General features: G+C 34.5%; 1 protein-coding gene across 4 annotated transcripts in view; it reads right to left on the reverse strand.

The window, feature by feature from the left end:
• The window catches only part of TEX9 (testis expressed 9), an 80,407-nt gene that overhangs the window by 44,557 nt on the left and 23,179 nt on the right, over positions 1-12,671 (reverse strand). For all 4 annotated transcript variants that reach the window (XM_020876775.2, XM_020876771.2, XM_020876772.2 and 1 more), the window contains exons 5-9: positions 12,607-12,652; positions 11,792-11,874; positions 9,111-9,289; positions 6,616-6,698; positions 5,476-5,649 (exon numbers count right to left, since the gene is read on the reverse strand). In XM_020876775.2, coding sequence (XP_020732434.1) covers positions 5,476-5,649; positions 6,616-6,698; positions 9,111-9,289; positions 11,792-11,874; positions 12,607-12,652 — 565 coding nt within the window. The remainder of the gene's footprint in view (positions 1-5,475; positions 5,650-6,615; positions 6,699-9,110; positions 9,290-11,791; positions 11,875-12,606; positions 12,653-12,671) is intronic.

Genomic DNA, 12,671 nt, shown 5'->3' on the forward strand with positions numbered 1-12,671 from the left:
AATAGAATATTACTCAGCCATCAACAAGAATGAAAGAATGCCTTTTGCAAGGACATGGATGGACCTAGAGAATGTCATACTGACTGAAGTAACTCAGCCAGAGAAAGACAAATGTCATATGATATCTGTTATATTTGTAATCTTAAAAATGGTACAAATGAACCTATTTACAAAACAGAAATGCTTTGTAAATACAGATGTGGAAAACAAACTTATGGTTATCAAGGGGGCAATTTTGGTCAAAGAATTCAGCACAAGCACCCCTCTCTCAATAGCTGATAGAACAATAAAGACAGAACACTTGAACAATACTGTCAACAAATCTGACCTAATACATATTTATAGAAAACTACTCAGTAAAGAATAACACATACTGTTTTCAAGGGCACATTAAACATTTAGCAAGAGAGGCCAAATGCTGGCCTATAAAACTATTTGGAACAAATATTCAAAGAATAAAAAATCATATACCACAGAATTCAATTAAAAATCAATTTACAAAAAGACAGGAAAAATACTCAATATTTAAAATTAAACAACACATACTTTTAATAATTCAATTGTCAAGAAATATCAGGCAGAAAATTAGAAAATACTTTGAATTTAATTAAAAGGCATCAAAATCTGTGGGATGCAGATAAAGCAGCACTTAGAAGAAAATTTACAGCTTTAAATTCTTATGTGACAAAAGCAGAAAATCAATTATGCAAGCTTTTGCTTTAAGAATCCTGAAAAATACAAACAAATTAAGCCCAAATAAGAATGAAGGAAATGGAAAAGTTTGTTGTTGTTTAGTTACTAAGTCGTGTCTGACTCTTTTGTGACCCCAAGGACTATAGGACTCCAGGCTCCTCTGTCCATGGGATTTCTCTGGCAAGAACACTGCAGTGGGTTGCTACTTCCTTCTCCAGAGGATGTCCCTGACCCAGGGACTGAACTCACATCTCCTGCATGGGAAGACGGATTCTTTACCAATGGGCCCAGGGAAGCCAAAGGTAAGGTTAGAAATCAACACAGTGGAAAACTGACAAACAGTAAAAATAGTAAAAATAGAAAAATTAACAAAAGTCAAACACTGACTCACTGAAAAATTCAGTGAATTTGATAATATGTAGTTACACTAATTAAGAATAAAACATGAAGAGATAAATTATTAGTGTCAAGAATGAAACAGAAGTCATAATCACAGAGATTAAAAATATAAGTAAAAATATAATAAATGATTGGGGCTTCCCAGGCGGTATAGTGGTAAAGAATCCGCCTGCCAATGCAGAAGACACAAGAGACACAGGTTTAATCCCTGGGTTGGGAAGATCCTGTAGAAATGGCAACCTACTCCAGTATTCTTGCCTGGAAAATTCCACCGACAGAGGAGCCTGGCAGCCTATAGTCCATGGGGTTGCAAAGAGTTGGACACAACTGAGTGACTGAGTATGTACATATGGACACATCTATACCAATGAGTTTTACTACTCAGCACTGGAAAAGTTTCTTAAAAACACAAATTACCAAAACTGATTCCAAAATAATGGAAAATCCAAATAGACTTACTTACAGTAATTAAATTGGTGGGCAAAGATTTCTCAATTAGGATGAAAAAGAGCACAAAAAATGTATTAGAATTCATGAAAATTGTAAATTCTACCTTCTGAAAGACACTGTTAAAAAATTTAAATGCCAACTCAAACTGCAAGAAACTATTCACAATACATTCTTTCTAGCAAAGAAATTATATAAGAAAACATTAAGAACTCTTAATAAAACCCAATGTTTCTAATTTGGGCAAAAAAATTGAACATATACATAAGAAGAGAAGATAACATGAATAGCCAATAAGCCTATGAAAAGATACTCACGATCAATAGTTAGCAAGGAAATACAAATGAAACTATACTGAGATACTACTTCTGATCTTCTGATACTAAAAAAGACTGATAGTATCAAGTGTTAGAGAATACAGAGTAACTAGGACTCTTATACATTGCTACTGGGAATGAAAAATGGTATAATCACTGTAGAACACAGTTTGACAGTTTCTTAAAAAGTTAAACATGCACTTTCCATAAACCCAGAAGTTCTACTCCTAGGCACTTCATCAACATCATGAATGATACTGAATATGTTTACACAAAAACATGTATCTACACACAGCACTTGTACATGTAGATTCATAGTGGCTTTACTTCTCATAGCCCAAACCTGGAAACAACTCAAATTCCCATCAATTGGTGAACAGATGAAATGTGGTAAATCCATAAATGAATACCACTCAGCAATATATGAGAATGAACCATAAAGCAAGCAACACTAATGAATCTCAACAACATCATGCTAAAGAAAACAGATGCAAAAAAGTACATACTTAAGTTTCCATCTATATGAAATTTTATAACAAGGAAAATGAACCTGCAGTAAAAGAATGCAAATCAGTGGCTGCTTAGGGCCATGATTAGAGAGACTGGGGATTTAGTGGGAAGAGACAAAGGAAACTTGGGGGAGTGACAGAAATTTTATCTTAATCATGGTGGTGGTTACAAGGATGTATTAACTTGCTAAAATTCAATGAATTGTACAGTTAAGTCAAGTATATTGTGTTTAAGTTATTCCTCAATAGAGTTGGTTTGTAAACATATCATTAATAAAAAAACAAAATCCAAAGATGGGGTAAAATGGTTTCTGACTTTATATTTTAAGAATGACTCCATCTGTTAGAATCAACAGCTAAAATAAGTTAACATTATAACAATGTTTTAATAGTTGGTTTTTCCAGGTTTATAGAAGGAGCTACTTAAGCTCTGTTTTGTATTTCTCTGAACTGTACACTGAGGCTTAATTTGAGAGAGAGAAAAAATGAACAGAATTAACAAAGAAAGATTCAATCTTGAGTATCATACAACCCAGGAGAACTATGTTTTGTCTGTTTGGCCAACAGGCAGATAGGAGTTAAAGCTGGGAAGTTCAGAGTCAATGCAAGTTTTCATAAAATCTTCAGCTAGCCAATGTATCATAATGTCTTTATACGTTCACCATGAAATAAAATTTTCAAATACTTAACCCTAAACAATGAAATGTGTTTAAGTCCATTTATTTGGGGGTTGGAGAGAGTCTACATGATTTTCAGAGTCAAATAAACACAGTTTGAATCCTGTTCTGCCATTCCTGTTTGACCGTAGACAATTTGCTCAACCTCTCAGACTCAGTTTCCCAGTGTGTTTTACCTGACAGACAGCACTCAAAAAATATTAGTTCCTTTTCTGCCTAGATAAAAAAGTTATAATTAATGTGGTCTTTTGAGAATATTAATCTTTTGACAGGGTACAGGATACCAGGGAAAAGACAAAGGACATAAAATAACCAGTGAAGAGGATTCAGAAATAAGACATAATAGCTTGAACCAAGAAGTAACAATGGGAAATGAAAACAAGAGATGAATGAAAAACATTTAGAAGCAAGAAAGCACAGGATTGGGTATGAGGGCCAAGAACAAGAAAAGAATCAAAGATTTAGGCAAGTTACATCTACTGGAGCAGTGACATGATCACAGCTTGGATGCCTGATGACAAATCGTAAACTCACAGTTGTTTCCCAGATATAATAGTTTGTTCTTTCTTAGACCACTTCCCTTTATTTTTTAAAGCAACTGAAATATAGTACAAACTACATATGTAATTTTACATTTTCTAATAGCCACTTTCAGGAGAAATAGGTAAAATTAATTTTATTACTATATTTCACTTATCCCAGTATACCCAAAGTATTACCATTCAACATGTAACCAATATTAAAATATTAATGAGATTTTACATCTTTCTTTGTATTTACTCTTCAAAATTAGACACTGATTTATACTCACAGCATGACACAATTTGGACTAGCCTCACATGAGTGGCTATCATTTTCAAAAGCACAGACTTAGACTATGAGACACTATAAGTAATTTTTCTTCCCAGATGAATAGACAAACAAAATGTGGTATATTCATTCTATGTTACAAGCAATAATAAAAAAGGACAGATTATAACATGGATGAATCAGAAATGCATTATGCTAAGTTAAAAAATCAGATTCAAAGATTACTATGTAATTCTATTTATATGACATTCTAGAAAAGGCCAAAATATAAGAATCAAAAACAGACGAGTGGTTGTCTAAGGTTGGGAGTAGGGAGAGGACTAAATTCACAGAGAAATTTTGGGGGATATAACTCAGTTTTGGCTATGGTTATCTGACAGTGCCCTTGTCAAAACTCATAGAACAGTATACAGTCACCCCTCAGTATTCACAGGGGATTGGTACCCCCAATCTAACATGTACTTGTAGGATGTGGTGAAACTGGAACCCTTATACACTGCTGGTAGAAATGTAAAAATGGTATAGGTGATTTGGAAAACAGCCTGAAGTTCCTCAAAAGGCTAAACATAAGACTGGGACCTCCCTGGTGGTCCAGTGGTTGGGAATCCACCTGCCAGTGCAGGGGACTCAGGTTCAATCCCTGGTCTGAGAGAATCCCACATGCTGTGGAGCAGCTAGGCCTGTGAGCCACAACTACTGAGCCTGTTCTCTAGAAACCAAAAGACTGCATGCCACAACTACTGAAGCCCATGGGGCTAGGGCCTGTGTTCCGCAACAAGAGAAACCACCTAAATGAGAAGCCTGCACACCACAACAGAGAGTAGCCCCCCGTCGCTGCAACTAGAGAAAGCCTGCACGCAGCAATGAAGATACAGCATAGTCAAAAATAAAAAAAATAAAAAACAAACAGACAAAACATAAATCCAGTAATTCCGCTCCTAGGCATATACCCAACAAAAACATATATCCACACAAAAACCTGTATATGCATGTTCATAGTACAGCATTATCCAAAACAGTTCCAAAACAGAAATAACCCAAATGTCCATCAACTGATAAACAGATAGATAAAATGTATTATATCCATATACTCTATTACAAGGAATATTACTCTATAAAAAGCAATGGAGTCCTAACATGCTACAATGTAGACGAAAAAAACATTAAGCAAAAAATGTTGGTTTTGAAGTATCACATACTGTATAAGTCTACCTGTCCAGAAATGTCCAGAACAGGCAAATCTATCAAGACAGAAAATAAGTGAGAGATTGCCTAGAGCTGGAGGGGATGGGGTGAAGTGGGTTGAGGTACTATGGCTAAAGGGTACAGAGTGACTTTCCAGGTGATGAAAATGTCCCAGACTTGACAGTGGTGACAGCTGCACGACTCTGTGAATACTCTGAAAGCCACCAAATTGTATACTTTAAAGGGTAACACGTATTATATGTGAATTATATTTCAGTAATGCTACTTAAAAATACTGTTCTAATAACGGGGGAAGAGGTTTTAGGAAACACTAACAAAATAACTGAACCATGAAAAGTGGTGTCTAAGCAAATATGTGACTTTTGTGTTTTTGTGCATCTTTGGCATTAGATTAGGAAAAAATAGAAAAATTATTACCCTTTCTACTGAAGACAACTGTTGCTGTAATCCATCACATTTTTTGTTTGCTTCTTCAAAAAGAGTTTTAAACTTTTCTGTTTGCGATTGCTGCAAATTAATTGTCCGCTGCTGTCTCACACAATCTTCTTCAAAATTTTTCAGTTGAGACTTTAAATCCTGAATTTCATCCTCCTATACAGTTATGAAATTATAGATTATATGAAGAAACACACAAGATTTTGTATCAAAACATAAAGCAAAAATAAAAATCATAAAGCTGAAAACACAAAGTAGCTTCATATGATCTTTTTATTTTAAAAAGTACTTTAAGAGATGTAATTTATTTTTAATTGGAAAATAATTGCTTTACAATAATGTGTTAGTTTCTGCTACACATCAACATGAATCAGCCATTGGTATACATATGTCCCCTCTCTCTTGAAACTCCTTCCCACCTCCCATCCCATACCAGACCTTTTGGTTGTCACAACAGAGCATCTGGGTTTCAGCTCCCTGCATCATACAACAAACTGGCTATCTATTTTACATGTGGTAATGTATATGTTTCAGTGTTACTCTTTCAATTCACCCCCTCCTGCTCCTTCCCACAGTGTCCACAAGTCTGTTCTCTATGTCTGCATCTCCATTGCTGCCCTGCAAATAGGTTATCAATAATATCTTTCTAGTGCATTAATATACAATATTTGTTTTTCTCTTTCTGACTTACTGCATTCTGTACAGTAAGCTCCAAGTTCATCTCATTAGGACTGACTCAAATGTGTTCCTTTTTATGGCTGAGTAATATTCCATTATATGATCTCTGATGAGATATTTATACTCATTTCATAAAGAAAAATAAATTACACTCCATTTTCAGTCTCAAAAATGGAAGTCAGATGTTTTATTTCTGTTTAATATTAATAGCTTACATATCTCAGTCTAATACAGAGCATTCTAATTGCTAACAAACATAAAACTCTTCATCTCTGGAAATTCAACATCTCAGAACAAAGTTCAGTATTTATACACAATTTTTGAATGTAAAAGTTAACTGTGAATTATACTTCAGTGAAGCTATTTTTAAAATAAAATTTAAAACTGCTCCCAAAATGTCTTTGAATATAAGAGCATTTATTCTGAAAGGTTTTAAAAACTTACCTTTTTATTGCATTCACAGACAACATTATCCAATTCTTCCTGCATAACACGGAGTTTGGCCTTCAGAAATCTAATCTGTGCTTCTGCATCAATAATAATATATATTGTCTTTCATTGAATCTAAGATGCCATCAATTGTAAAACAGACTATTATTTTATGAAGGAAAAAAGTGCTCAAGATGAAGAGTCCAAGAGGAGATCCCTTTTAGGAAACACGGAAGAAAACACTAAAGACACAATCCCTAATGTGGAGGCAAATGGAAAATCTACCCAGGTGTAAAAGGAACTGTGTATATATCAATATAAAAAGAGTAAAGAAAGGGGGGGAAAATAAAAAACATTTCCTGAGAAACGGAACCAAAAGCCAGTAGTTTACAGACTGAATTCATACTTACCCAGGTCATTCAAAACACCTCAAGCAGAATTTAAAGTGGTTTCAGGTCAATAATGCTCCCAAAGTGTTTGGCAGAAACAAACGCAAATCCTTTCTAGCAAAACTCAACTTCAGTCCCAACTACTGCAATCATAAAATGCCACCAACTGCAACGCACATCCCAATTTCACCTAAGTTAACATGTAGTGTATGTGTCTGAGAAGCAGAAAAGTACACAAATACCTTACTGCTGAAGCTTTTTTCCCCACAAATCCTTAATTAAGATCTACTTTTAGTGTTTCATTGCTAGCAAAAGTTCTTTATTCAATAATATCGGTAAACCTTTGCAGTTTTTAGGCATATAAAAATACATAAAGTGAAAACTGAACTTGGAACTCACTCATAATTCATCCAATCAGTAATTAAAAAGATACACATTAAGTCTCTACTACATTCCAGGCATAATACAGATATTGTAAGACAAGCTTTGCCTTCATGAAGCTTATCTTGAGTAAACAATCTTAATATTCAGTCTCTGAAAGATCATTAGGACAAACTCCACAGCACACACATCTCCACACATACTTCCTGCTTCAAAGCTCTTCCTATAAAGTGTCCCCAGCATTAAACGGAGCTGATGAACTATGTTTGGCTCTAGCCATACCTAGGATTTCTCCAGTCTCAACTCTCCTTCTAGCCTCCAGTTTAGCAGAGGAGAGAAGGGAACCAATCCATCTCTTTCTCTCCCCAACTCTAACCTCAGCAGTATCATCAAGGAGCTGAGTGCTGTCTCTGGAGGTACGCAGCATTAACCTCCCCTCTCATCCCGCTCCAACTTTAGTCTTATAAAGCAGTGCTTTGTACACTTACTTACATTTTGTACATTCACACAACTTTAGACTTACAAAGCAGTCTTACAAAGTTTTGTGCTACTAAACTACTTTTTTATTGCTTCCTTCCGCACATAACCCAGCCGTTCTAGGCAATCATGTGGAATGGGCAAGAACTCCCTAAAAGGGGAGACACCTTGGTCAAAGACTGAAAAGAGGAGGATGCAAAAGTGGCAGACAGGTCATTAAGCAATAAGAAACAAAGCAGACTTTAAGGTGGGCTGTGTCGGTTCTTACACCTGGGCAGAGGAACTCTCTAACTAGACCACGAGTGACTATTAACTGAGGAGCAGCCAATATCTGACCACTGCGTCCTTGAAAGCATCTTGAGGCATGGAGGTAATTTTTTCTTTCACTTGCCTTCACTCTTAACGAATAGCCTCAGAAAGCTTGGATAGGTCAGTAAACGTAACAAATGCATAAATGGATTATTCCTCATTTATGACTACTAGCAGCAGCTGCATAATAATCATTACACATGTAAATCAATGAGATTTTCATTGAATCAGAATATTAAGCAAAACTTCATGATCATCTAATATTAATATAAACTGCTAAATTTTCAAGTGAAGACATTGCTATTACAGAGGGACTAAGCAGTTTGCCTGAACTTGGTTAATTACAATTCAACATTAACTATGTTCATATAAACTCAACTGTATTGTTTTTTATGTACAATAGAATAGGTGGCTCCTCATAAATTTAACAATTTTAGAGGCACTACTGGTAACTAACATAATGTTTTTGATGACTTAGACTAAGTATTTTTCTAGTGGTATGCAGAGGATGAGTTTATAAGAAAGAAAATAATTTTCATTAGAAAATTCATTATTTTACCTGATGCTAAATCAATAATTCATTTATCCTTTAACATATTTTGATTTAATACACAATAAACAGAATTCAATAACATCAAATGAATTAAAATAAACATTTAAAAAAATATTTCAATGTTTTAATAATAAGCTATGGGGCATATAACTTTAGTTGAAAAAAGGTCAATGAAACTATTATAATGGAAAATATCAAACATATATAAAAGTAGTGAGACTGGTTCAGTGAAACTCTGATTACCCATCATCCATTTTTTACAATTACTGACTCAAAAGCAATTTTATTTCATCTATCAAACAAATTCAAAACATCATAATACATTTTCTAAATACAAGAAAAATTGTTCTCAATGTTGTTTTTTAAGCAATTGTGATAGAAGAATAAACAAAAAAACCTACCTGTTCCGATATCTTCACTAACACCAGAAAAAATATCATCATTTATATAATCAGGTAAGCCTTCTTCCTCTAGTTGCCCTTCAATCTTGCTAATTGTTTTTGCAAGAGAAAAGTCTGAGAAATCCTCTGGAATGGCAACATCATTGGCAGTCTGCACATGACAGTATTTCAATTTTACACTAGAAAAAGAAATACATATATGTGTGTGTGTGTGTGTGTGTGTAATATAAAAAGTAGATATGATTCCCAGATATGACCTTTATTCAAGTAAAAAAAGCAGATCAAAATTATTATTATAAATTTTAAGTTTATCATGATATCTACAATTGATACTTTCAAGGACTATACAAGAGATTTAGTAGACTTTTAATCTTTATGACAATCACAGAGCTGGAGAAGGCTTTATGATGCCAGTTATAAGACATTGACAATGTAAAAAAATAAACAGAAACCTCAATTAAACAGTCAGGAGACCAGGAGGGGGAACTCTCACACCACAGGACAACAGCAAAGCCCAAGAGTATAAAGAAAGACTCCTCTTCCTTTCCAGCTACAGCTCAGCTGATGAAAGCCTTTGTTCCCTACAGCCCTCCCAGCTTCCTTTTTCCCCCTAAGAGTTACCCTTGCTTTGCTGTGCAGAGACTTGCATGTGGCTCGCCATGGTGACAGATCCCAAAGTGCAATTCTCTGCTGATTCCAAACAAACATATTTTTTGCTAAAGAATTATTTGTTTTAGGTCAGCACTCTCAACTGAACACCAAAACTAAGAGTACTGAACTTGGCCTCCCAGGTCAAATCCAGACTATGGCTTTTAATTTTACATGCTGCTGGAAAAGAACTGTACAATTTGATATCACTCTAGCCATAAGTCTGCAAACACTGAAGAACATCTTTTGAGAAACAATTGCAGAGTAAAGAGTTCTTAGCTCAAACTCCACATATTTTCCACCTAAAGAAACATTATAAGCACGACCAAAATCTACCAAAAAGTTGTTTTTTTAAAAATTTTAAGTAAGGGGAGAAATATGAAATAAAAGTCACTATCAAAGGCATTGAGGAATGGGCCAGCACTAATTCATTTAGTCTTTTTCTGAAAGCCTTACCTTTAACTTTAAAGCCTAACTCACTTTTAACACATAAGCAAAGGCTTTACAATTCTTTTGGGAAAAGAACCTTTTACCTTGAAGTCTGAAAATAAGATAACCCTTTCCAGTTATGTATGTACTTATGTATGCTGCATATGTTCTCTTTTCTTCTATCAATTTTAGATTTTTTTCTTCCTTATCTTTTCACCCTGTGTTTCTGGTCTCTTGTATTCAAAAAACAAAAACTTCACTTGGCTTTCTTGGTGAAGGTGAAAGAGGAGAGTGAAAAAGCTGGCTTAAAACTCAACATTCAAAAAACTAAGATCATGACATCAGGTCCAATCACTTCATGGCAAATAGATGGGGAAAAAGTGGAAACAGTATCAGATTTCATTTTACTGGGCTCCAAAATCACTGCGGACAGTGACGGCAGCCATGAAATGAAAAGATGCTTGCTCCTTGGAAGAAAAGCTATGACATACCTAGACAGCATATTGAAAAGCAAAGACATTAGTCAAAGCTATGTTTCTTCCAGTAGTCATGTATGGATGTGAGAGTTGAACCATAAAGAAGCCTGAGTGAGCACCAAAGAATTGATGCTTTCAAACTGTGGTGCTGGAAAAGACTCTTGAAGAGTCCCTTGGACATCAAGGAGATCAAACCAGTCAACCCTAAATCAACCCTGAATATTCATTGAAATGACTGATGCTGAAGCTGAAGCTCCAATACTTTGGCCACCTGATGTAAAGAGTAAACTCATTGGAAAGGACCCTAATGCTAGGAAAGATTGAAGGCAAGAAGGGGGAGACAGAAGATGAAATGGTTGGATGGCATTACTGACTCGATGGACATGAGTTTGAGCAAATTCTGGGAGATAGTGAATGACAGGGAAGCCTGGCAAGCTGCAATTCATGGGATTGCAGTCAGACATGACTTAGCAACTGAACAACAAAAAGACACAAGGATTAACAAAGATTTTTCCAGAATTATAATGCAATTATCAGTTTAAGTAAGCAATAGACATATAAATTTAATACTTTACTGTGAATTAGAAGCTGGTTGGTATAATCCACTGCAGGTGTGAGACTCCTTTTCAAGAAGGTCTACTAAAGAATCTCTTGGGTTTCCTTTTAGTGCTTAAAGTACTAAAAATAGTCTTGAAATTTTTTTTCACCCAAAACAATAGAATGTAAATTATAACTATACTGTAGTTTTATTGAGAGCATGCCAAAATCATTCTGTGTCTCAATATACACAATAATGCATGGTGTTCAAAAAGTGTAAGACTATTCGGTCTATTTGAGAGAACTAGGCAGAAAAAGACATCTAGGTTCTAGTTTCTCATCTAAGAAACTAACCAGCTAAAAATAACAGTTAAAATTTTTGACATGTGGCATTTTTGCTTATCTAACCAGATATTTCTGATTAGAAGATGCTTTAAATTACTAAATGTGGAGAAAAACACAGAGTGTAATTTTGTATCTTTTGGAGTATAAAAAGATACAGAGAACCAAAACTTACTAGTTAAGAACAATGATATGGTAAATTATGAAACTAAAAAAAAGAAAGTAGTATTTTAAAAAACTGTACAATACCTTGAATTTGATTTCCTTCCTTTACTTGCAGAGTGTAGTTTGTTTTGAACTTTGTTTATGGGATCAACATTTTTGGTCTTTGGCTAAAGGAAAAGAATTTAAATGACTGATTAATTAATTACATTCTCATCAGTTGCCTAGGAAGGCAATTACATAACACACAGAATCACTAGTTTGCCACACAGAATTCCTATTTTCACAGAATTAATCAAACTGTATTTTAAGGAATCCAGAACTGTATAGCTAGAAAAGATCTAGTTATTACTAGAACCAAGAGATTTAAAGATAAGAAAATGAGTCCCAAAGATCTGAAGATATTCAGGTAGTTAGCAGAATGTTCAACTGGATGTTCTGATTTACAGAATTTAATTCTCCTCAATTCTTGTTCAGACATGTCTCCATGTATACTATTTCCTGGGTCTAAGATCCCCATGGATGGAATCTGTACATCCCAGTATGCCTAGCACCTGAAATAGTGATCTCTACACACTATAAATATTTAAACAAATGGATAAACCTCCCAAATCACCTTCACTGTTTATAAATTCTTTTCTTTTTTAGATATTCCATTTAATAAATTGGGGCTTCAGAGAGAAAACTAAAAATTAATGTATCTTCAAACTGTTCAGTGAAATTATGAGACAAAAGAGGATTCAATTTATTTTATGAGCAATATTTCATAAACACATATCTTTTAAATATCAAGGCTAATATTCTATTTCTATAGCGTCATACTGTTTTATATAAGAAAAACACTAAAGCCAACCTAAATTCTACAGACTGTAATCACATTCACAAAAAGTTTAAATTCATACCTTAGTTTCTGAATGTAAATGAACTGTCCCTTCAGACAATGGACGTCTACAAATAAAAAAGAAAC

This window comes from Odocoileus virginianus, chromosome 6 (assembly GCF_023699985.2).
Source record: "Odocoileus virginianus isolate 20LAN1187 ecotype Illinois chromosome 6, Ovbor_1.2, whole genome shotgun sequence".
Lineage (NCBI taxonomy): Eukaryota > Metazoa > Chordata > Mammalia > Artiodactyla > Cervidae > Odocoileus > Odocoileus virginianus.